The sequence below is a fragment of the Meleagris gallopavo genome, chromosome Z (assembly GCF_905368555.1).
Source record: "Meleagris gallopavo chromosome Z, MGAL_WU_HG_1.1, whole genome shotgun sequence".
NCBI lineage: Eukaryota > Metazoa > Chordata > Aves > Galliformes > Phasianidae > Meleagris > Meleagris gallopavo.
In genome coordinates this window covers 76013786-76040501 of record NC_139435.1, presented here as the reverse complement: position 1 = coordinate 76040501, position 26716 = coordinate 76013786, and the positions used below count along the sequence as shown (strand labels likewise).

Sequence of the window (26716 nt, the reverse complement as noted above, 5' to 3'; positions counted from 1 at the left end):
CTGAGTCTACCTTGCAGAGAGACCTGAACACAAACCATCTGAGGAGCAGCCCAGGTACCCACCCCACATGGGGAGCAGCAGCAGAGCAAAAGAGGAGCCTGCTGGTGGCAGAAAAGGAAGGAGGCACAGAGACTGTGGTACACATTGGTCTCCTATCACTCAAGTGCTCCAAGAAAGCCACCACCTGAGCCCCAAACAGCACTGCTCCAACCCTGCCAGACCTTGCTACAGCAGCAGGGAGGGAAAAGTAAAGCCTTTGGCCCCCTTCCTGCTGACCTTGGGTACTATTTCTGCTCCTCCACCACACAGTGCTCTATCTTCCATGGCACACAGTTTTACAACTGGCCCACCACCTCTAGAGCTTCTCCAGCTCCCACAAGCACCAGAGCTGCAGGTTTCTTGGGCCACACTGTCTTTCCTTAATCAATTCTTTTGCAGTATGGGCAGCTGCCATTCTTGTGCCACCTGCCTGGCAGCCCTGGGCAACCCAGCACCTGCAGCTCCAACAGGGCAGATACAGGTAATGAGCCTGTGCATCAGTGAAGACAGTGGGGATAGCCACACTATTACAAGTTCCTAAGTTACTAATTCATAGTTCTGGAAATAAAGTGTGTGAGTAATAAACCTTCTCAGTGGTCATAGCCTTGTTTATTTATTTATTTATTTAATGGTTCTGGAAACGAAATGGCTTCAGCTGCAGTGTCCTTTTAGTTGTGCTTTCATTAATTTATTTGATGGTGAAATCTCAGGTAGAACTTGTGTTTCGCCTCTCAAGAGGAAGTAGAGGCAATGGTTCTAACATCAACTGAATGGCTTTCTGTAAGAGTCAAGTTCTAGATTCTTAGCAGTAGAGGTATATAAATAAATAACAACAACCAAATACAAATACTAACTATTAATTTCAACAGATAGCTTCCCTTATGAACTCCTTTAAGCAGTACTTCCTGATACAGCTATCAAACATGAGTTGTACTATGGCATGGCTGATCCCAATCAATGGGAATCTTTCCCATACATTCAATCATTTCAATACCTCTTTTCAATACATCTGAAAATCACCTTAGAGATACAGTACACTGCTGAAACACGAGCTGTATCTTACTGGCAGACAAATGTATAAGGCAGCTTGTTTGGTACAACTATCTTAGCTCAAATTTTATCTATTCATATTCATATCAATTGTATTATATTACAGTATTTAAATGTTGATAAGCAAGAGAGCGGGAGACAAAAGTCCACCTGGACCATTTCTTGGATACAGTTCAAATGAAAATGACAAGGCTCTGGGGGACAGAAATTCCAGAGAACACATTCTTCCTCATTTATTTGTCCTTACCTACCCTCAGACAATTGTTCAGACAGCTAAGCATACGCTTCATACTCTGCTGATAGATAAGAGCACCTGCAGATTTAAACCAACAGACCGTTCTTCACTGACCCTTTCCCTGTAGTGCTGACTTTCAGTAGTCCTTTCTCAGCTCCTATCACAGATCTACAAAGCTGTTTTTGTGCATCTAATCAAGTGTCAGAGGTACTGGTTAATTCAGCTCCAGTTTGACCTGGAGAGAATATAGCGCAGGAAAAATACACTTACATCAACCCACATTTCCAGTTACTACGTCCAGAATTTCTTCTGCTACTCCTTAAGGACTACTCTCAATTCTAGTATGCCAAATGACGAGAACAGAGTTATTGTTGTCACTATCTTCACAACACACAGCCAGAGCCATAGAAAGACTACTGCACACAAAACTGAGCAGACAACATACTTACCTGCTCCCAACATGACTGAGGGGTTACTGGTATTAGTACAGCTTGTAATGGCAGCAATCACTACCGAACCATGAGATAGCTCGAAGTCACAGCCCTCAAAGTTAAATTTGACTATGCTGTTGTGTCGATCTGGGGCAATCTGGAATCCCTTGAATCCTTGCTGTAAGAGGAAAAAGAAATAATCAAAAAGGATGCCTCTAATGTAAATATTTTGACTGGAAATCAGCTGCAAACTTCATGAATGAGAAGTGTCTGCAGTCACACCAGTGCTTGCACTGGTGCTGGAGGTTTGCATCTTTGGTCGAAGTGGTGGACAAAAATAATTTCCATGGCTCTATATCCCTTCTCTTTACTGGTAAAACAGCCTTCAAAGCAAAAGTATTTGGGTTTTCTTCCTGCATGAATGTATCCCCTCTTAGTTTGCTGAGACTTCTGACCTACTTGCTCTGGATTCCTGATCACATTGGAAAGCAAAGATTCCCCAGGATATCTTGCTATACGGCCTAGTTCTGAGATTTTAGCCATAATACGAAAGGCTTTTAAGCAGTGAACATCTAAAAAAACAAACATATGTTACAAGATGATTTGAGAGGCAAAAGTCTGACAGTTGGTAAAGAGCAAGAAGACACTGTTTGCAGCATAAAGCAGTAAGTTTAGAGATTTAGAAGGATAAAGTCCTTTAGTGCAATTAGAAACATGTAACAAATCACTGCAGTTAAAACTTCTTGATTTAAATCACTGAAGTTCTGCACTGCTGTCTAGCAGGTAGAGTATAAGGTTATCAGGGAGGGATATCATATCAAGTAAAGATTCAAACTGATTTTGTAAGTGTACAAGTTTGGGCATAACATTCTGAACTAAAATCTTGCTTTTCTTTCAATGACAGCTTTTCATTGGATGACGCAGAGAGAAGTATTTAATTCTCTAAATATCTTTTATTCTGTCACCAACATCAATGTGAAGAGTCACAGAGACAGAAGTGGCCTTGAATTGATGAATCTAGCTTGAGTAGAGAATGCAAAACTACCGTGCAGAGCTCAAGGCTTAACACACTTTGAAAGCCCTGATGTGGAGCTGGCCAGTCATTACACAGGTCAGTGCAACAGCTACTTTCTCCAAACTACAACAATACCCAACATAGCTTTTTTTAAGAGATCCCAATCACACACCGAACCTGCGTTAGGCCTAAGACTGATCTAAAATCAGAAGGAACTCTACTTCAGTAGGATAGCAACAGTTTCAGGCGAAAGAACATTCAAAAGGAACACCGACATCATTTTCTATACTGCATTCAAACACCAATCAAGCACTTTCATTCACTTTTCAACAGGAAAGCAAGGAACAAACTAGTCAATCCCAGAATGTAATTCCTAAACTATTTTAGAAGCACACAGTAGTTTGTAGACACATATGTTCCCAGTCACCTTTGCTCCCAGACAAGTCTCAAAATCCTTCTTCATATCTGACACAGCAACTTTGTCCTGGGGTCTCTTTGGTCCGCTGCAGCAAGGCACAACAGTATGAAGATCCAACTCAACAACCTATTCAGTAAGAACAGAAGAGAGGGATTCAGCACTTATGACAAGCTGAAGCCAGTTAAGTCACACACGAGCTTTGCTTCACTGCTGAATGAATGCTAAGTCTGCACATTTTTATGTTTGTAAAAATCATCAGAGACATATGAGAAGGGAAAGATCAGAAAAGAAGGAACAGTTCTACACTGAGAAGACCCTGCTAGCTCCCAGGTGTAGCTCCCAGAAGTAGCCCAATCATTGAAAGCTCAATGTGCAATAGAATCATCTGAACAATGTAGATGGTGTTGAGAATTACATCCTTTCACATACTAGTAACAGGATCCTTTTCAGAAAACAATGCTGTGGAGAAATTCTGATACTGGCATAAACCAGAACAGACTATTTATGTCCACCCTAGGGAGAATATTCAGAGCCTATTAGGAAAACAAGAAATTATCGTAGTTTCTTATTCCCCACCCACGTTTCAATTTTGCTTTTATAGTGTTTCTATTTTTTTTATTTTTATTTTTTAAATAAGCATGTAAAACTGAACATAAGTTACAAAATTGGAACTAATCTTGAGTTGCCTAGATACAGACCATGATCTTGATTTTGTTGCACAGAAAACAGCTTGTTTGGTATGCAGTTAGCAAACAAAGCTTCGAAGTCTCCTTACACGCAGTAAAATAAGTTGCTGAACATGCAAGAGAAAAACATGAGACAAGGCCTAGAGTGAACACATCTGCATTATCTTCAAGAGCTATGTTCATTTCTGGACCAGCGTTCTCAAAAATACGTGGAACCAGTCGTGCTATCTGCAGCAGCTAGAGTTCAGCTGATAGTTAGTCTATACTAATGACCAAATTTTCACATCTGGAGACTCAGCTAGATGGCTCAATTCAGAACTCAGTGGAATAAGACAGCTGTACAGATAAAGTCAAAGGAACAGGAGGAGTACCCTGATTAGTTTTAGTTTCTTTAAAAAAGAGACAACGGTCATATTAAAATAGAGCAGGGCATAAAAAAAAGGAACCAAAAGACAGTAATTTCTAACCTGTGTGAAGTCTGGATCCTGAGAGGAGTTCTTGAAATCTCTCAGCATTCCCACAGCCTCAAGGTACTTTCTGGTGCACAGAACTTTCTCTTTATCACGGCCTATGGCGAAAGATACAGTAAAAAGATACAGATACAGTAAAAAAAACAAAACACAAGTGGACCTGAGGAACTACTGCTTGACAGAAAGTAAAACAGGCTATTTCACACTGTTCACACTGCACCGTGTGGAAAAGGACTCTTTCAACACATGTACTAGGAACTCACTAGAAAGAGATTAATTGAGCAGACAGTGGCTTTTGCAGAACAAAAGCAGCTTAGGTTCCTGCTTCTGTAATCTGGACAGCCCATGTTCAAGGAGGGCTAAGCAGACAGTTACAAGGCAACCTAAAATTTTGCTCTTCCTAAATATAGCTACTAACACTAGAAGCAAGAAGCAAGCTGAATAAGCAAATACATGATAAAAATCTATGATAAAAGCTTCAAGCTTACAAGGCTTCACCATATACACGTTGGGCTTCTACGCCTTTAATTCATGTCTCTTCTTGTAACTAACCTGTTTGCACCAGGTATCCAATGCTGATATCATCCACTGGGAAATAGGCAGCTGTTGCTCCATACTCTGGACACATATTGGCAATGGTGGCTCGGTCAGCAATTGACAGCTGGGCTACACCAGGACCAAAAAACTCCACAAATTTACCCACGACTCCAACTTGGCGAAGGTGCTATTATAAAAATACAGTGAGTACATTATTGGTAGGTATCAAGAGACTTGTGTAAAAATTCTATATACATTTTAAAGCAGGAAACTATATATAGTAAACTACACTAGAAAAAAAAGGACAGAGAGCTGCAAATTCCCAAGAAGATAAAACAGGCACGTGGTGTTCCTTCTGAGCATACTCTTCCTCTCACTTAAATTAGTGTCTATCTTCGAATAACTGCATTTATCCTAACTTCACTCTCTAAGGAGAAAACAACGTGCACTCTTTTGCCAGTGAACTCTTGCAGAGGAACAAGAACAGCACAATATGTGGATGAACTCAAAAAAAATTAACTCTCCACAGCTGGAGGTTCTCTCCAGAGCCAGCAACCCATGATGAACATATCTACCAGACTGCTGAGCTTCAACTCAACATTACTGCTGACTCAGTTAATACTCTCAATTCAGTCACAAGCCACAGAGTGAATAAACATATTATGAGCACGTGAGCAAAATGCCCGTAAATCAAAGACCTCGGACTGCAGAACTTACTGTTTTCAGCTTCTACATTGCCTCATTCTAAGTGTGGCCTTCAAAAGAGAGCCATTCTGTTTATTTTGAGATGATAAAGAATTGAGAACTTTGTACAAATACTGCTGTTCCAAAATGGGCCTACACGTGAGGAATTAAACAGGCCTTTAGGTACCAGCACTCTGCTCTATTTTATCTACACTTTAGGAAACAGATTTTCATAGCAAATTTGGGTAGTTGATTCCAATCCACAGAGCAATAAGTCTGAAGGATCAAACAACTACATGGAAGTATACACAGGGATCCTAAGTATACAGCACAGTGGCTATTAGAGCGCAGGCAAGTTTTTCAGCAATAATGACCAAAAAAAAAGGCATGTTCATTACCTTGGTAATGGTGAGCACTATGTCAGTGGATGTTACCAGGGGCTGAGGGTTTCCTAGCAGCTTATAGCCAACCACTTCTGGAAGCACCATGCTAATCGGCTGGCCTAACATCACTGCTTCTGCTTCAATGCCACCAACACCTGGAAGCAACAGAACTAAACCATCAGACTATCCAAAAGACACAGAAGAGTCAAATAAACCTATGAGATAAGTATTTTATGTTGATTTAAATTGAGAGAAGGCACACAGTAAAACAGGGCTGAGACCTCTGTGAACAGACATTTATCTTCAGTTTTTGCAAGGCTGGTTTTTTTTGCAAGGTTAAGCTTTATTTCGTATTTCTAGCCTCGATTCTCAGTCATCAGTTGGGATATTAAATAAATTTAAGTAATTCAGAAGAGACTTGGATTCCACAGTGAGCATGCAGAAGTCTCATTTAAAGATTTAAACATGCCATGAATAAACAAAGAACAAAATCCCTGACAGGGAACAGAACATTGGTGTGCTGTTTGTGAAAGGTATTGTAACTACTGGTTATCAATCAAAAGCAGAAAAGTTGTTTTACAGTTGTTTCAAAGGTATGGGTTTTTCCCTGCCCATGGAATTGGGTAGGAACTAGCTTACCCTTAAGATCCATTCCTAACCCAAACTATTCTATGATTCCGTAATTTTGAAGCATACAGGCTGTTCTTCCACCAGACTATTCACCATGAGCTACTGCACATACCCCAGCCAAGTACTCCCAAGCCATCTACCATGGTGGTGTGCGAGTCAGTGCCCACCACGCTGTCGGGATAGTAGTAGCCATCCTGATCCATCACCACTCTTGCTAAGTATTCCAGGTTCACTTGGTGGATGATCCCAGAGCCTGGTGGAATAATCCTCATGTTTTTAAAAGCCTGAGAGCCCCACTGAAACAAAAAGTAAGAGTCAACACATGTGAGCACTGGAAGAATTTATGTCTGTTCCATCTTCGGTCATGCAAATAAGATTAACTACTTCAGTACCTTTAAGAACTCAAACCTCTCTTTGTTCCTTTCAAATTCCAAATCCTGATTCTTTTGCAAGCTGTCTGATCTGCAAGTGAAAATAATGATCTGTCACAATCAAAAGGATCCACATGATGTTTATGTGTGGTCAAATATGCCCAAATGGTGAAAGAAAAGTTATTAGCTAATTTTAATGCTAATCAATCTCAGCTTTTAATACCATCACAGCAGCAAAACAAAGGTAATCAATATTGCTTGTATTATTTAAGAAGTTTAGCTTAAATCTGCGCACTGGTCTGCATATCATACCGATGTTTGGCTTGAAACTTGTATTTGGGAAAAGATAGACTACTCATCAGAGCAATGTGAAGTTTTCAAAGCCTTGATAAATACAGGGAAATCAGAAAAGCAGAAAAGGAAACTGGAACACAACTACCTTGCAGTTTAAGTTAAGCAGTAGCTATCCCCGTGCTTTAAGACAGAAGGGGTTAACAAACTTTCCACTTATACTAGCTCCCTAACCTAGGGCTGAAGAATTTGAAAGAACTAAAGCCAGGACTGTCCAATATTCTCTCCACACCTACAAGGTCCTAGTAGAATCAGAACAAGGCTGGGACAAAAAGTAACTATTAGCAAAATTTCTAAGTAAAGTCCTGAATAGGATTGACAAAATGAAAGTTATTAAAATAGATAAGAAAAGTGATCAAAAGAGTAGGAAAGTGGGGGGAAAAAAAAAACTGTCCTACTTTCCAAAGGTCTCCATAAAACTGATGCAGATGTCATTTACAAGTTTTAAAACGTTAGGCTTCTAGTTTACTTAACTGCTGCTAAAGCACCCACTAACTCACTGAGAAGTCTTATTTTTAATTTTGTGACTGTTTCTAAATTCCTTAGTGTTAAGATTCACAACAACACCTCTACAAAAATTTAAAGGCAGCATATTTTTGACAGGATTGTATGTCAAAATTTTTTGGCCTTTTTTCTCCCATCAGTTATGAAACTGAGGCAATGAGCTTGTGCCTCTATAAGCCTTTAGCCAAAAAAATTACAAAAAAAAAAAAAAAAGGAAGGAATAGTTATATTTAAAACTTTCTGTCAACATTCTGCTCTGAAATAAGTTCTATGTTACATCTCTGCTCAGAAGTTCATTATTTTTATTTAGCAGAGCCCTTGAAATATTGGCATTGCTAAAATGTTCTCTGTTATCTTTAATTTCTACTTTTTATTCTTTTTCTTTTCTGTAATTTAAGAGGCCTGCTACAAAACTCTCTCTTACAGAGGCCAATAAATACAGAGTATTTTTGCAGGCAAGGTAACTGCAGACCAACAAACTTCAGAAGTTTGGTACACAGAAGGAAACCACAAAGAAACACGCAATGGCAAGATCTGTTTCAAAGAGTATTTTGGTAGACTCATGTTTACATATTAGGGTAAAAGGAACTCTCTGTAAAAGTCTTAGATTTAATTGTGAGTCTAGTGAGCATTTGTCTGCCTGTAGCACATTCAGGATTGGCTTCCTTTTAGCAGTCATATTAATCAATATCTTGTGCTCTGCCCTGTGGAGGCAGAGAACCAGCAAAGAGCTGGTCAGAGCAGCTCAGGTCTACTCTTACACAAATAAGGAAGAAAGGAGACAATCTTGCCTATCCTTTCCAGGAAGCCCCAAAGGTCAAAAAGTGCAAGTGGAAAAAAGCTATTTCTGAACAACTAATAATAATGCAGTATTATTATGGAAAACTGCGATCACCACAGGTCTGGACTGAGCCTGTTTCTACTGACATTCAGTCCAGGCTTGTGTGGCTGAGAAAGGCATTACAGAAAGAATGAAATTTCTATTTTGTTCACAGCAACTGATGCAACGCTTTAACTTATCATTTCTCAGGTTCGACAATGTTATAGTTCAAATGCTTAGAATATCACCGATTACATTACCGGCTTACTAACATTAAGAAGTAAGAGATGTTTTGAGATCCTTACCGCCTGTTAAAATCAACCTGGATGGAGTGATCTATCACTAGATCAGCAGGACAGATAGGATTGATTTTTTCAGGGTCCCCACCAAGTTTCTTCACAGCATCACGCATTGCAGCAAAGTCAACAACAGCAGGTACCCCACTATAATGGAAGATAATTAGGCAGTGTGAAAGGAGAAAAAAAAGGCAAAACAAATTCAGCCAAAGTCCTGAGACTCAGAACAGACACCTGAAGCCACACAGGAAGCAAATTATGGTCTCACCCTAAGTCTTGGGATCATTACTCTACTTCAGAGACAGTACTCTTAAGCAAATGAACTCAGAACTACAGGAGAGACTGAACTGTATCTACATTCAGAGTGCTGTAACAATGAAAAACCAAAAACAAAATTCATCAAAGTTCATCAAGGAGATTAACATGCTTGACTGGGACGCTAGAAAAAATAGTTCAATTCAGCGTTCCTTTGGGACCTTGAATTTGTTTCTCTTTTGCTCTGTTCTGCTCTCCTTTCCAGTATGCTTTGAAGAAAAACAAAAGCAAAACAAAAAGGTTTGGGGCAGGCAGAGCAAAAAAACAACAGTGTCTGTCTTTCCATTCTCTGCTATGTTTATCAGCTGATTTCAAGGGTAAAGACCCTCTCTTCCAAGGTTTGTAAAATGCAGGATACTCTTCTTCCTGATTTGAAAAGTGCCTTCCACACCTCTGCTAGTTTTACTGGTAGAGCAGGGTATTCAAGACTTGCTAAAGAACAAAGGACATGACTACAGAACACCTCTATTTTCAGAAGTGGATTTCATTCGGGAAACCCTCTTGCTTATCAACGAATCCCACTGTGCTACTTGCTGAGACAAAAACGCTGTCTGTGATGTGTCTGTAATGATTTAATACCGTTCAGTATCTCACAAAGAACAAGCTTCTGCAAGCCCCTAGTAGCAAGGATTTGTTCTGAACTCCTGATTATAAGAATGCTGTTAAAATTTTAAAATATAGCAGAAGCACTGCAGGAAGAATCATGGTTGAGGCGTCAGGAACATCTGGGGGTCCTCTGGTCCAACCACCCTTCTCAAGCAGGGCCATCTACAGCAGATTGCCCATGCTTATGCATATCTCCAACGACAGAACCTCTGCAATGTCTCCTGGCAATCTGTGCCAATGCTTCTCCTCCCTCAAAAGGGTAAGAAAGCACCTCCTCACATTCAGAGGGTACCTCCTGTTTCTCAGTTTGAACGCATTGCTTTTTGTCTGTCACTGGCACCACTGGAAGGAGCCTCACTTCATTCTCTTTCCACCCTCCATCCAAGGACTTACACAAACTGGTAAGAACTGCCACTCCCCACCCCCTGCCCCGAGCCTTCTTTTCTCCAAGCAAAAGGGGCTCCATATTATCTAGCATTCAACGCTACTAGCTGTTGATGTTCGGTAGCTTGAAGCAGGTTGCTGGGTTTTTTCCTCCAGAATATGCATACACCATGGAAAGAAGCCGATGCTGCATTACGGATGGATCTGAGGGAGGGCAGGGGTGGAAGAAGGTGAGAGGAAGATTCATTTACCAATTTACAAACCCCATGCAACTGAAAAGAAACAGAGATAATACTCATCTATATACTCAGAGGAACTCAGCATAACTGCAGAACAGTGAAATCTAGTAAATTCAATAATCCTAATCCATGACCTATGAATGTAATTGTTATGTGGCTTCTATAAGGCTACCATTTTCTAAAAGCTCCCACTCAGGAACATGTTTTTGAATACAGCTGTTCTGCAGACTTAAAGCAAAATTTTTATAACTCAGCTAGAGAGAAAGGAGTGAGAAAAGCTGTAGCAAAAGGAACAAAGCTTGCTTGTAAACTGGTTGCCTCCATAATCTTTAAGGTTTGCAACAGCCAACAGACAAAAATGAGTATCTAGGAAAACGTTTGTTTTTTTTTTTTTAATTGAAGCTCTGTTAGTTTTCCAAACATCTTCAAAAGTTGAGCTGTATTGGGCCCCCATCCAGAGGCCATCCTTTGGGGAAATCCAAACCAGGATGTACAACAGGCAAGACACATTACAGTCCTGAAGAATAAAATAAAGTGACAGCTTAACAGCACGGGGCTTACCACAGAAGAACTGAAATCTCTGCTTCTGTACAAAGGTACAGGACAAAGGTTCAAAGTAATGTGGACTTTCATGTCAAAAGCCCTATTAAAAACAGTTAGAAGTTACTGTTTCACCTGAAAATGTACTTTCTACACCTATCAGTGACTCACTAACATATGGGTATTACCACCACTGCAATAAAAGGGCCCAGTGTCAGAGTCCATCAGGTAGGAATCTCAACTGACATTTTTGGGGAAAAGTAGATATTCATTTTTTCAAAAGTCTTTAAAAATATACGCTTGGAATAATAGTGATTTAGAACAGAAAGCAATGATGGGACTAATAAATGAGGACTGAGAAGTGTAAAATACTAAAAGCAAGAGCCTCTCCAAAAATAAATTGAAAAAGAAAACAAGGAAGAAAAAAAGAAACCAGCAAAATCTCTTATTTCAAATTTCTCCATTTGATGCAAACATATCCATCTTACTTTCTCTCCTTTTTTGGGGAACGTCATGAAGATATTTATTTCTGCATCTCGGAGGTACTGCGCTTTTATTACAAGCATTTGCCTCCCCAAGAGCTGTCTGCATAATAATATCCAGGAAAGCTGAACATAGTCCCTCCTAGCATTTCATTGCTATTATTTCTTTCAGCTCATCCCCTCCATCCCAAGCTGAGTACTCCTGCAGTTTCAAAAACTCTCTTGCTAGCTGTGAAGAGCATCAGACTCACGTGAAATCTTGCAGAATAACTCGTGCAGGCTTAAATGGCACTTCAACATTCTTGTGTTGCATCACTTTCCAGTTGAGAATATTCTCAACATCTTGCTTCTTCACTAGGAACTCATCACAGTTTCGGATCGCTGCTTCCAAAAGGACTCGAATAGAAAATGGAAGGCGTGCTGCATGGGCGAGAGGTAATAAATAAGAGGTTTTTAAACGCAACGGAAAAATTCAATTTTCTACCTAGAATAATTGAAAACATAGTTTAGATGATCTAACCATTTTCTTCTTCTCAAGAGATGGAGAATGAAAGTAAACTGCAGTATTTGTGCATCTGCTAAACTTTTACTTCAAGAGAGAAACATGTAGACCACTCCAAAAGTAATGCCTCCTAATTATTTCCACAGAAACAGATACAAAGAGCAAAATAGCACTGTTGCAGGAGAAAGTTGTCTTCTCTCTGGCCTGACTGTAGAAACTTGAGCCTTCAGCTTATTCAGCATCACGACATGGACAGAGTTGATGGTATGTCCAGGCTCCAGGAAATCAGAAGGATCACACCCTTTCCTATTCCAAAAGCCAGCACACATCACTTTATCTGCCAAGGGCTGCATCTTGAACTTTTTCTTCCAGGGGCCATTCACACGCCACCCCTCTATGGATTGCCATTTTGACTATGGCTTATGAAGGTGACAAGACATCTTGTCACCAGTAATATTATCCAGGAAAGAGTTACTTTCATCTTCGGACTGGTTAAATAGGTCCTGACAGATTTACTTACAGTATTCTTTCCATTCCTGTCTGAGTAATCCTGGGACTTGCCTGCCACAAACTCTGTGATATTCCAACACTGCCACCATTATCTCCAATGCATCGGAGCAGACATTCAGCTCTGTACACAGTTCCCTGGTTGCAATCCACCGACTCACATGGATGACCTGATCGAGATGCTCTTCATTTCATAGTGTGACAGCTGTGCAAGACCATTCAGAACATAGCTTGTCTTTCACATCACTGCTGCAACAGCTGAAATACATCACTCACCACCTCGCATTTTGTGTCCATAACCATTCAAAAAGCATCAGTGAATGTCAGTGGATGCAGTGTTTTCCACAGGGAGGAATTCAATGACACACCTCTGCTTCATCTGCACTTCCATGCCAGACACCATTCTGTCAGAATACCCCTCTGCTGCCATTTGTTGCATGACAACAAAATGTAAGGGAAAATTGGTGGGAAGATTCAACCTCTACTGCCGTGTCACCAGCATCTGCCCCTGATATCATGAGTCAGTAACGTAGGAAGCATTATTTTTGGCTTAATCCTTGTACATGTGAGATGTTACCAAAGATTAGAATAGCCTTGACAGCCCTACCATAAGTAATAGGAAGAAAAAATAAAAGCTTATCTGCAATAATGGATGTTTGAGATCCTCTCTTTAGATATTTCAATTTAAAAAAGAAACTGAGAAGTCTGTTGTAACGTTCTATCCAGGGTCCCAGAGACACAGAAGTCATCTAATCACTCAGAATCACTTGCACTTGTGGTTTTTTTGTTGGTTGGTAATTCATCACCACCACCACAGTCAGTTGGTATGTTACTCCATCTCTCTGCTGGACTGTGAGAATTTCACCCTTTTTTTTTTTTTCTTTACAGAACACGGAACTTATTCCTCTTGGGATTTTGAAATAAGACAACTGCTAATAACAAACATGCATTTGCCTGTCTCTTAAGACTCATCTTTGCTTTCCAGAGACCAGGTCCACAGTTAATTCATTCCTCATTTTACACAGCATCTGAGCTTGCAATGGATATGCATTTAACATTCAAACAAAATATTCCTTCTCTTCTAAGCTTGTTTCCTGAATTCTTCCTAATCACTTGTTTTCTCTTTGAAGGAAGAAGAGCACTCCACACAGGCAGCTATAAGCTATAGGTACTGGCTTTCTAGGTCAGTGGCATGGGTTGTAAGGTTTTTAACAATGACACACAGAAGTTGGCTAAGAATATAAGTGTCAGTGAGAAAAAGCATCTTCAGAAAAAAGTCACACCTCTATTCATTGTTCCTTTTATATTTGAACAACTTTTCTGGATGATTTAGCTGTATCAGAGTCGGGTCATTTGTAGCCTTTCACAGTTGTGGAGTAAAAACTTAGATCTGGCTAGCCCTCCTTGTTTATTTTGGAAAAACAATTGCAACATGCAGTTTGCATGCACAACATGATGAAAAAAATAACACTATCAACCTGTTGGTACTTCTGTGATTCTGAGTTTCCAGAAATAAACTCTGCTTTTCTGTTTTCAAGAAATATCTTCTGAATTCATAATTCTCTCCGTGACTGTACAGTCACAGATTCATTATCACCCAGTGCTGCAGTGTCTCTGGTACAGTTCATCAAAGCTAATCAAATGCTTTCTCTGTGTTGTCAACGTACCATATCTCACGTCTTCCAATTTGCTCAGATTAAAGAACTTCTTCAGAGGCTGTGCAGCATCTAGTGGCTCCACAATCTGTACAAAAGGGTTGCTCATGGTTATTAAAGACACCTCGTGTCCCTAAAATACAAAAGAAAAAGAATTAGCATTGTCTTCACAATATCTGCCCCGTGTGCAAAAGACACACTCCGTAACCCCACAAAATGTCTCTTCCATATATGTGCAAAGCCTGTGCAAAAAGGCACAGCACAGCCTGTATTAGTAGTGCCCTTTCCTTACAATCCGCTTGTAATATGTCCTCAGAGATAAAAGGTGTGCAGGAAGATAAGAGCATTGTAAAAATTTAAGAGGCATCACATGACTTACAAAACAAGTTCAATGTCTGCACTGACACTGCTTGCACTGCTGTCTTCTTCAAGCTACTTCTGGACAACCTTTTGAGCCCCTGTGATGCAATAACTACAACAATGCAATCTTGTTCCTGAAGTGGCAGTAGTTGAAAGCTAAACAGAAAGTCATTTGCATTCAAAATTAAAAATTAGCATAATTCAACCAAACAGAAACATGACGATTTTATTTAAGCTAGAAAGAGTTACACAGTAAGATTACCAACCCTATCTGAATATTCGAGAAACAAGGAGTCCTCTTGCCATCAGCAAGATTTCAGTCCCCACAAAAAGAAAATTAAGGCTGACTTTACTGTAAACATCTTGAGATGGTTTTTGTGGCTATCCTAGCAGTTCAGTGGGCAGAATATTCCACCAGGATATAGGACTTTTAACACTCACTTACACAAGTCAAAGTGTCCATGAATATTTCCAACATCAAGGCACAAAATTGCCTGAATTCACACTGGAAACATCTTTCTACCTTCAAAAAAGTTTAGCTGCATGTGATCTGCCTGCCTACAGTTTCTAGGACACTAACACCTGAATTCTATCCAAGGCTCTTTTGGGAACACTTTAGGCTGACATATGCCTGGGAACAAGCCAATAATTTGAGAAAAAAAATACTGTTTCCCTCCTTTGCCAGGCAACATGATTATCTCTTTCTTTAAAAAAAAAAAAAAAAAAGAGAGAGATCAAACTCAGTTGCTGTTTCCAGGCATCACTGTTCCTGTCTTCTTTCAAGTAACATTATCTCCCTGTGTCTCAGTTTTTCAAAGAAGCAACAACAAAAAAAACAGAATGAAATGCACCACTTTGACAAGCCTCCAGGGCTGGTGCAAATGGCTGCACAAAGACCAGAACTTGTCAGTAGTGATGTGTTGCCTTAATGATTTGTGTTAATGTCAGGCCAAAGGCTGAATTAGTTTTTTTCACCCATCGGATCTCACTGACTCTTCAGGAAATACAAATACAGGGAGAATTATGGAATCATTTGAGTTGAAAGGGACCTTTAAAGGTCATCTAGTCCAACTCCTCTGCGGTGAGCATGGGCACCTACAGCTCCATCAGAGCCTGATCCAGCCTGACCCTGAGTGCTTCCAGGGATGGAGCAGCCATTAGGTCTCTGGGCAGCCTGTTCCAGTGCTTCACCACTCTTATCATAACAAACTTTTTCCTTATATCCAATGTAAATCTCCCCTCCTTTAGTTTGAAATCATTTCCCCTTGCCCTGTCACAGCAGACCGTGCTAAAGAGTCTGTCCCCTTCCTTTGTAGCCTCTCCATAGATACTGAGTGCCCACTCCATTTCCCCCCACATCCCTGCCTTCTCCAGGCTCTCAACCTGTCCTTGCAAGAGGTGTTCCATCTCTTGTGTAGGATTCTTAAAGCACTCCAGCACAAATCACATCTCACAAATTTTCAAGTTAACAACAGTTAAGGGTGAGATACATGGAGAGGAGAAATGGAAGATGGAAAAGAAAATGCCCAGTATTCTGCCACATAAAACAAGGGAAACTTCTAAAGAATGCTTACTCACAGACAATTTACTTTGATTTCTTTGTAATTTTTTTTTTTTTTTTTTGTCCTTGTATAAGGCCAAAGACCGTTTACTTTTTGCACTGGAGCCTGTATTGCCCTAAAATTCCAGCTGCTACTGAGGTGTCACCTCTCACATTCGCAACTGCAAGTCATTTTCTGAGATCCCTTTTCCCAGCTTTGCAGATACCAGTCCCTCACACATCTCACCAAATTTTGGTTGTCCTCTTCTTTGGTAAGCATGACTCACACAGGCATTCCCCTTCTAAAGCAACCTCAATGCTTCTTGTACTGAGCACTATTGAAATGAACTTCTTCCTTGCTCTGACTGCAAGCTACGATCCTAATGAGTTTTATTTTCTGCCTTCCAAGATGAGAATTTTATTTTATAGAATACTCACTTCTGGTGGAAAAGCCTAACAGATAAAAGCAAGTGAGATCATCACTTCAATATGACCATACGACTCCACCGTACTCAGCTGACATACTTTTATCTAAGTACAAATTGAACCAGGAACATTTCTCATTTAAGCCAATGTCTTGGCAACCCACAGAGGCAATTCAGTCACACATTATTGACTTTTACCATTTCTTTACCATCATCAGTTAGCTAAACAAAGGTGCCAAACTGTGAGGTCGCCAAGGCTCACATGCACGTTCTCTTATCTTGCCTGGTCAAAGTGACACAAACAAACCTCACAATCTTGTAAGCTCTACAGAGCCCCAAGCAAGAATTAAAGTACAGAGAATAAATACCAAATTCATAACAACATTCCTGCAAATTTCACAGCACAAATCCACAAACAGTCTATTGTTATTTCCAAATAAACTATAAACAAAATGGCCAAAGCACTGCATCGAGTTGCTGACCTGCCTAAAAGTCAGGAGGAAGCAATACTCCACAGGTTAAATCCACTAAAAAAGAAATACAGTCACAGAATGAATCCTAGAATGGCTTGACTTGGAAGGGACATTAAAGATCACGTACTTCCAACACCCTCCTGTGGGCAGGGCTGCAGGAACAGGGCACCACAGCTTCTCTGGGCAACTGCGCCAGGGCCTCACCAGTCCCTGAGCAAAGAGTTTCCTCCTAACATCTGATCTAAACCTCCTTTTTTAGTTTCCGGTTCCCTCTTGTCCTATCACTATCAGACCCTGTAAAAGAGTCAGTCTCTTTCCTGCCTACAAGCTCCCTTTAACACTGGAAGGCCACAGCAAGGTCTCCCCAAGCCTTTTCCAGGAAGAAAAAGCCCAGCTCCCTCAACCTTTCTTCACAGGTTATGTCATAAGCAACTTGCTGATGTTGTACTCGATCGCATTAACTGGGTCTCTGATGAAGGTACTGAAAACCATTGGGACCAAGACAGAACGCTGTGGAACACCGCTCATCACCAACATCCACCTGGACGTAGAGCCATTGACCACAGTCCTCTGCCTGCAACTATCCAGCCAATTCCTGCTCCATTGAACAGCTCACCCATGAAGTCCACATCTCTCCAATTTAGGGATAAGAATGTGGTGTGGGCCCATACTGAAGGCTTTGCGCAAGTAGCTGACATCCTTTGTCCACTCATTCCATCACAGAAGGCCACCAGACCGTCTGCAGTAATCACTGCAGTGGATACAGATTAACTTGAGATTGCAACACAGAGTATTTATTCATTTCTTGCCTGCACCCAAATGTAAATATGCAGTGAGGTTAGCCAGCGTCTGCTTGTCAAACACTGGCTCAGTATGCAGGGGTCACAATGCACGGTCACAGCAACAGCTGAACATACAGACTGAAGAAAGCGCTGGATCTGCTGCCTGATGGCCTCCAAACTGTTTGCACAGAGGTCACGTCTGAAATGGCGTTCTGCATGCACTCCCCCAGCAAGGCAGAAGTGCAAATGAAGAGCTTTCTCATGGTTACAGCCACAAGTCACCCACACAAGCCACACTCCTCCCGGCTCTGGAGGACAGCATTAATTGCTGCCTACACTCAGGTCTCTGATTAGCAAGACTCCCATTCCCCCACCCATTCCCCACCTCTGTACAATTCTGGACACTCTCTTGTGATTTCAGTGGTTTCACACGACTGATCTATCTGAGAAAATGGATCAGAAGGGAAGCAAAATAAGTTTCCTTCAGACTGCTTTGCAGAGCAAAAGAAAACTATTTTAAATTCAGTTTAGGATCTTTAAGGCAACATAAATGTATAGTGGATCAGAAAGCTAAGAAAACAGATGATTTTACAGAACCAGATTTCAGAGCACAAGCATGTTAAGATGGGGGGCAGATTTTCCATAAAAGTTATAGCAAAAATAATTTCAGGCAAACACAGAGAAAAAGAGAAAACTAGCAAGAGAAACTTTTGGTTAGAGAAAAAAGACAAAGGTTAACAGAAAGTATCATAATAGAGAAGACCACCACAAACCCAACGAATTGCATAAAAACTGCTAGGTCTTCAAAAAGCTTCCGTCTCACAAAATCCATGCCTTTGTGACTGCATACTTGAAGTTGGATCTGGAATAAGGATGTTTAGCTTTTAAGCATTACCTATACAAATCTGCCTTTTTGCAGTATGGTAAATTTCACTTTCTTCAATCATAACCTACTAAAGTAGCAACGTTCCTTCCTTTTTACAGTCCCTTTCAAATATCAGCAGCCAGGATACAAATCCTCCTTACTTTAGCCCTTTCAAAGGTTGTATGATTTGTATAAAGTGAACAAGATGAACTACAATTTTACTTCACTGCTTCCTGTGCCAACTAACAGAGATTGGCAAACACTGGTCTTGTTTATATTAATGCCGAACATCTTTAAATCTAAACTCCTTCATTATTAACAGTTACCCATTCAGAGTGCTATGCCAATGCAGTTGCTCAGCACTGTGTCACTCACCTTCACATCCCACTGGGGTATGTTTTGAATTTTCACACAGACTGCACATCAGCTCCTCACAAGAAGTGTTTTCAGGCTCTCTCGTATCCCAGCTCCAGAACACTCTCCCCCACAGAAGTAAAAGTGCAGAAAGATTCTAAGCACAGGCATGGAAACCATGAATACCAAGAGGGGGAGATTTATTTGGACTAGGCCATAACTTTCCAAATATAAAACAAGGAAGCTGTTTTTCATGCACATAACACTTGCCCTTCCAAGCAGAGAATGAACTCTTAGCTAAAACAGCTGTTCCTTAAACTACCACTCGAAATTATACAGGAGGGTTCATATCTCTCCAGCAACGAAACTTTGTAGCATTCACACTAGCAAAATACGCGTACATCATCCTCACTCTATCTGTATTGAGTCCATCAATAAACTCATATTCACCATGATAGATCAGACATGTCCTTGCAACAACAGACTAGCAGGAGAATGGGTTGTGACGTACATGCAGATCTCTGTGGTAGACCACACCACTGGATGACCATCTCAGCAGTACGCTGTCCTGCTTTCAGCAGGACTAGAGTTACTTTTCTTCACAGTGGTTGGTATGATGCTGTGCTTTGGATTTAGGAGAAAAACAACACTGATACCGTATTGGTGTTTTAGTTGTTGCTGAGTGGTGCTTGTGCTGAATGAAAGCCTTTTCTGCTTCTCATCTGCCTTGCCAGTGAGGAGCTGAACTGCATAAGGAGCTGGGAGGGCAACAGAATCAGTCCAGCTGATCCAAATGGGTCAAAGGCATGTTCCACACCATATGAATTCATGATGAACCATAAAAAACTGTGAGCAATTGGCTGAACAGGCAGCCATTTTGCAGGACTGAGCAGGCATTTGTCAGTAGGTGGTGAGAACCTGCATTGTGCACCACTTCTTCTATTGTATACAGCTATTATTACTATTACTTTCCCCTCCTTTTCTGTCTCATCAAATTGCCTTTATCTCAACCAAAGAGTTACTGCCCCCTCGATTTTCTCTCCCGTCCCAGTGCAAGAAAGAGAGAGAACAGCTTGCTGGTGCTCAGCTGCCTGCTGGAGTAAAGCCACAACAAACCACTGGCTCTTTTATTTCATCTTTGGTATCTCAGTTATTGCACAATGTGGCCAATAACTTTGGCCAACAGGCCAATGTGATTGGCAAACAACTCTCCATCAAATTCAAAAAGCCACGGATGTCAGGTGAAGTTCTCAGTGACTGGAAAAAGGAAAAAGTCCCTTGAAGTTTTGAGAGAGAAAGGAAAGCCGGGGAAATACAGGCTGGTAAGCCTCACCACTCTGCTTGAGAAAATCGTGGAAGCTACAATAAGACAATACAGGGATAATCTGGGACAACCAGCATGGCTTCACCAAGGTCAGATTGTGTCTCATCTACCTGGAGGCCTCCAATGATGGAGCGACAGCATCAGTGGACAAAGGAAGAGCAACTGATGTCACCTATCTAGACTTGTGCAAAGCCTTCAATACGATCCCACACCAAATTCTTATCTCTAAATTAGAAATGTATGGATTTGGATAGTTATTTAATGGGTAAAGGATTGGTTGGATACTTGCTGCCAGAGGGTTGTGGTGGATGGCTCTATGTCCAGGTAGATACAGGTGATGAGTGGTATCCCACTTGGGAATTTTCAACATCTTAGTCAATGGTATAGACAGAGGGATCAAGTGTACTCTCAGCAAGTTTTCTGATGACATCAAGATGAGTGCTGCATTTGACACAACAGATGGAAAGCATGCCATTCAAAGGGACCTAGACAAGGAAAGTGGATCCACAGGATCTTACTGAGATCCAACAAGGCAAAGTGCAAGGTGTTGCACTTGGGTCTGGGCAATCCCAAGTATGTGTACAGATCAGAAGAACTCACAGAGAGTAACCCTGGAAAAATGACCTGGGGGTTCTGATGAACGAAATCTATGGTTGGACTGCATGAGCTTGTAGGTCTTTTCCAACCTTGCTGTTTCTGTGATCCTGTGAAAAGCCTTAGAAGAGCCAACAGTTCACATTTGTAGCCCAAAAGGCCCACTGTATCATGGGCTGCATCAAAACAAGAGTGTCCAGTAGAGCAAGGGAGGTGACTGTCTGTGCTCTGCCCTTGTGAGGCCTTACCTGCAGTAATGCATACAAACCTAGGACCCGCAGCACAAGAAAGACATTGATCTCTTGGAATAGGTCCAGAGGAGGGCCACAATCATAACAGGAGGGCTAGAGCACCTGTCATCTAAGAAAGGTTGAGGGAGCTGGGTTTGTTCTGCCTGGAGAAGGCTCTAACAAGACCTTGTTGTGGCCTTCAGTACATCTTATAACCTGGAGGGAGAACAAGTTTTTACATGGTCTGACAATGACAGGACAAGGTAGAACAGTTTTAAACAGAAGGAGGGGAGATTTTGATTAGATATTAGGAGGAAATTCTTCATCCAGAGGGTGGTGAGATTCTGGGACAGGTTGATCACAGAAGCTGTGGATGCCCCAAACCTGTAGGTGTTCAAAGCCAGGCTGGATGGGACACTGGGAAGGCTGATCTGGTGGCTGGCAACTCTGCTGAGAGGAGGGCATTGGAACTACATGATCTAAGCTTCTTTCAGAGCTATGCTGTTCCAGGATTCTAAGATTTTAAACATCAACTCATAAAATTAAACACCTAATGGTTTGACTGACTAAAGTAGACATCAATTAGTAAAAGTTATTTTCCCTTGGCGCTAGTAAATTGACTGTTACCAGTGGGAGGAATGAGTTAGCATAGAATCACCAATTAGGCAATTTAAAGTGGGCACCTTACAGGACACTAGACGGGTTAAACCCACCAAATGCAATGGTGGAAGACTTAGACCTGCAAGGATTATGGGAATCCATGAAGAAACTTGCAACTGAAAACTGGGGAAAGGAGAGGTTAACTGGCAGGACCGCTCTTGGGAAAAGGCAAAAGACATATGGATCACTCACAGCTGCAGCAGCACATACCACCTATGCTGAACCTGATCACATCTGTCCCATGTGTACCAACAGCTGTGATAACTGTTCCTTCTCCAGCCAGTACAAGTTGTTTACCTTAGTTTTGCCTACTCAGCTGGTTGACATTTTGTGTGCGTATGTGGATGAAAAAATCTGAGAGGAGCTGCTACAGAGCAGCAGATTACGGAGTTGTAAATCCATCAAGACAATATTGAGCATGCCACTTCTGACATCAGTAAGAATTATGTATCGCTGAAGAGCACTTCTCAAACCTACGTTTACTGCTCTCCTCCCTAATAGAAAGTAAGTGTCTGCAATTTACACAGCTCTACTTACATTTTCATATTCTGCTCACCAATGGCCCTAATTGAAGGCATCGACAACTCAACTTTCAGTTTACCTAAGTTACAGATTTCTTACCCATGAATCAAGATCTGGAAAGTGGAAGAGCACGGAAAGCATTCTTGCCCGTGTTAGAACTGGATGATCTTCAAGGTCCCTTAATCCCACAACACCTCGTGGTTCTGTGATCAGGTCAAGTAGGCAAGAAACTTCAGTCATGTTGGAATTGCAACACGTTCTGTATGTACCTATCCTGCTTCAAAGAACATTTTAAGCACGTTGGCAGAAGTCTCCATGCTTGATATGGAAGGACAGCCTCTTCAGTATGAGTCAGGGATCCGCAGTAGTAACACTTCGGTAAGTAAATCCATTCACAATTCAAGTCAGTTTGGGTGTGAAGGGGGGGGGGGACACGACACAGATAGTTCTGTGATAGAAAAGAATCAGTTGAAAAATCCAAGTTGCTTAAGAAAAATGTTTTTGTTATCCTGGCATCTATTAAAAAAAAAAAAAATAGAACACCAAAAAAAAAAAGAACCCAGCATTTGGATAAAGTTCAACACCACCACTAGAACAAGCAGAGTCTTGTTTTGTACTGTATCTAGCTATAATTACATTTGTATGCACACAGAACAGATGAGTACAACTACAGCTGCAATAAATACACAGGTTTCTTGTTCTGATTAAAAAAGCTCTTACTGTTTAATACTTGCTCTACCTGTGACAGATAAGGCCACTGTATAAGAACCATGCAGTGCTGCCCTGCTGTAAACTACCAGCAGTGAGACTTGAGTACTCTTAGAGCCCTCAGAAAGAATATGTTTCTTCATTGCACAGTGAAGTCCATAGCTACACAGATCCTTAAAGATAAGTCCACTAACTTTTTGACAGCTGAGAAACTCTTCTGCTGGTATAAACCATGCCGTTATTGTGCCTTGGAAGAAAATACAGCAATCTGTAATGGAGTTTATTTAAAACACTTTGCACAACATTTCAGGGAGCCCATTTCAACTTAAAGGCTCTAAAGGAACTTTGTCCTGGAACACAAGTGAGACCCTGAACTGCTGACTTAATTGCTTCCTCTTGATATCTAAACCTTTGACTGCAACACGAAAGCGCATACATTTTCAAAGCCACAATGTGCAACACTTCAAGCACAGTGGGAAGTGTGTATTCCTATAAAAGATATACTTCACTGGCTATCATAAACATTCTGAGGATTTCACTTTGTTAGCAGTGCAGTAGTACACGCACAGGATCTGAAGATTTAGTTCAGAGACTGTGTTTGTGAAATCAAGCCTCCGTCTTTTTACAGAAACTCCAGCTCCAAGCAGGCTGGAAGTTTAGATATGTCCAGTTTCAAGATATTAAACTCCCTCAAGTCATCCTTCTGGAAAGCAACTTCTTCCTCCCTCACTTTAGAAAGCACACTTTTTGCTCGAGGGATCATTGAAACATTTCTCATGCACACATCTCACCAGCTTTTGATGATCCAGGCAACCAGGCAAGTACACATTATCTAGTATCTTCAGATGGCCTCCAGAACACAATCTAACCATGAAGTTAACAAAATCCAGATCCTAATTAAGCAGGCAAGAGTGTTAAGGGAATGCTGTGTCAGCAGACTCTCCGGTGAGTGCCCCAGTTAAAACTAGACTTCTTTTTTTTTTTTTCCTGTAGAAAAACAAGCACCATTACACTTAAGAATAAAGGAAATCTTATTTGAGGTCACAGTACGCTGAAAATTGAATCTTTCAATATTTTCTTTTCCCCTTAAAGGGCAACTTTAACCTTTTTCCTACTTCTGTACAAACTTGCTGCTCACTTCCCCTATCTTGGCAGTCCTAGACTATTCATTAATATAAATGCAGCATGGACTAGTTTTAACAAAGAATTAGCTTTCAGTGTTAGTACAAAATATATATATATCCAGGGGCACATGCAGAAGCATGTTCCTAACAATAAGTTAACATGGAAGCACTGCAAGAGAGTGGAAATACAGAGCTCAGTAAGCACCTGGAAAAGTTTAGCCTGAAATTCAGTTTCAGAATGGGGGATTAAAAAAGGCATTTTGTTATGGGGGATTAAAAAAACATTTTGTTACTGTTTTTGTTTTGTTTCAAAAGCCTCATGTGAAGGTTGGAAGGATGAGCATGAGGAAGGAAAACAAATTGGGGGTACTGTCAATTAGCCCTCTCCTCATTACAGAACCATCACTTGAGTTCTGTCAACTTCTGCCTCTGCACCCATTGGAGTCTTTCTGTGTGAACTTCCACTGTTTCAGAACAATCACAAAAGGGTAGGTGGAAGGATGAAGAACTGATGAAAGAATTATTAATGTTGTGAAACAAATCTGGCACCATCAGGTCCTAATTTTTCAGATCATGGCAAATTGCACTCTGGAAATACAGCAAGAGATTTCTCTTTAATACATCTCCAGCTTAGAATCTCAGCAACTATTTGACTGTTCATGCAGACAAATCCAACTTTCAAATCCCTTGGTTTCAGTATGCAAGCAGCAGAACAACTGAGTATCTGATAAAATTTCATCAATTCCAGCCAGCCATTACAAGAGCTTGCTAGCCACAATCCCAGAGGAACCAAATGAAGTTTCAACAACACATTTCTAATCAGCTTTCTCAGAACAGATTTCCACAGAAAAAAAACAGAAGAAAAAAAAAAAAAAAACCCACTAGAGAGTATTTTGCAAGTTTCTGGAGTCCCTGCCCTAAAATTATTCTGTGTCCCTGATGCCTATGACAACATCCCAAATATCTAGAGGAAATGTTCCTAGCTACAGCAGTAGCTACTCCACAGGCAACACTGAAGGCAATAACCATGAAAAATCCTTATCTTCTATCCATACAAACAGGGGAAACTGGAGAGAAAGACCATCTTTACCTTCTCACTGTTTCTATGAGGGAAAGAGACCACCCTTCCATTCTAAGCCTTTCAGGAATTTGACACAGATCATAATTGCAGGTAGGGAGAAAATTTCCAGCTGTTACACAGTAAAAGCCCACAGTGAGAATAGATGTTAAAGAACACTAGCAAAATAAATTTCCCACTATATTTACTACTAATATCAATAATATATCTCCTATGGTTTTCTGCAATTATTGCATCAGCTCTTCCATAATTACCAGAGACGCTTTATTTGAAATATCAGAGTGGGGGAGCATCATTCACTGGCTGACACTCAATTCAAAGGAACCAGAGAGGAGGCAGGGGTCCAATTAAAACGTTGTATGACTAGAAATGAAGTTCAAAAGACCTGAAGTCTTTGGTTCAGCATTCATCTGCAGCACATTCTCTGTAAGAAAGTGTTCGAACTCCTCCACATACTGAAACGCTCTATAATAGGAATCCTCTCTGTCTTACAAAGCCCGGGATTGGTAAAATACTGACAATTTTTCAAGTAACTCCTCACAGACATCAAAAACCCAGAGGGCATAAGAGTCAGCCGCGCTTCCTACTATGTGTGCATTAAATTCTCCCTCTGCCCTTTGAAGAGCCAACAATCCTCAGAAGTTTATTAGGACATTCTGACCAAGCACAATTGCTTTTAAGCCAAGCATTACAAAATAAACATCCCAGTGTTAATATTTGTCCCTAGGGTGGTCTTCCTCTACTACTGGTAACGAGCCGGTCTGCACAATGGCAGCAGCACCGCGGACAGACGGAACCCAAAAGCCGGAGCGGATCCGCCCGCAGGCAGCGAATGCAGCCTGAGCGCAGCCTTCCTCCTGCCCCCTCTCCTCCCAGCTAGCCCGCTAGCAGACGAGGCCGAACCCGCCTGGCTCGCAGCCTCCGCCGCCGTTAAGCGGCCGTGCCGCAGCGGCGAGCCGCCCTCAGCGCGGCCTGGGCCGCAGGATGGCCGCCCCGCGCCCGCTGGCCGCCAGGGCGGATCCGCGCCGCCACCGCCCGCAGCTGAGCCCGGCGCCGCACGGAGGAAGTGCGGGCGGCTCGCGGCGCCCCCCCCGGGCGAAGCGGGAGGGCGACGGGCGGGCACGGCGGCCCCACCGAGCGCCACACTCACCGGGGAGCTCGGAGGAACGCAGCGCCGCAGCTTCCCCGCCGCTGCCGACGGCCTCGGGAGGGATGGGGCGGGGGCAGGCCGGCTCCGCCCGCACCCTCAAAGGCTTCCCGCCTACCCCCCGCCCTCGCCGTGGCGGCCGGTGGATGAGGCGGGTGTGGATTTCCGCTGCCCCTCGACGCTGTGCTCTCGGGATCGCTGTCTACAGAAAACGCAGCCCTCGCGATGTGGGGAACGGTTCGCTGTCCCGGCTGTCGGTACTGACAGCGTCTGGCAAGCTGACCACCATGGTGATGGCAGGCCTGAAGGAGGTGCAGGAGTGCAGCGTCCTTCAGCTGAACGATGTGGGGCCCTTCTAAGTGTGCGGCATGCCTGTGATA

The 26716-nt window shown here is 41.8% G+C and overlaps 1 protein-coding gene across 1 annotated transcript in view; it reads right to left on the bottom strand.

The window, feature by feature from the left end:
- ACO1 (aconitase 1) overlaps nucleotides 1-26492 on the bottom strand; it is a 37503-nt gene extending 11011 nt beyond the window's left edge. The window contains exons 1-11 of the mRNA XM_085213035.1: nucleotides 26340-26492; nucleotides 14163-14283; nucleotides 11738-11906; nucleotides 8930-9067; nucleotides 6971-7040; nucleotides 6691-6874; nucleotides 5964-6103; nucleotides 4897-5068; nucleotides 4342-4442; nucleotides 3198-3314; nucleotides 1774-1933 (exon numbers count right to left, since the gene is read on the bottom strand). Of these exons, the coding sequence (XP_085069161.1) occupies nucleotides 1774-1933; nucleotides 3198-3314; nucleotides 4342-4442; nucleotides 4897-5068; nucleotides 5964-6103; nucleotides 6691-6874; nucleotides 6971-7040; nucleotides 8930-9067; nucleotides 11738-11906; nucleotides 14163-14259 (1348 nt within the window). The 5' untranslated portion in view covers nucleotides 14260-14283; nucleotides 26340-26492. The remainder of the gene's footprint in view (nucleotides 1-1773; nucleotides 1934-3197; nucleotides 3315-4341; nucleotides 4443-4896; nucleotides 5069-5963; nucleotides 6104-6690; nucleotides 6875-6970; nucleotides 7041-8929; nucleotides 9068-11737; nucleotides 11907-14162; nucleotides 14284-26339) is intronic.
- Nucleotides 26493-26716: the final 224 nt, after the last annotated feature.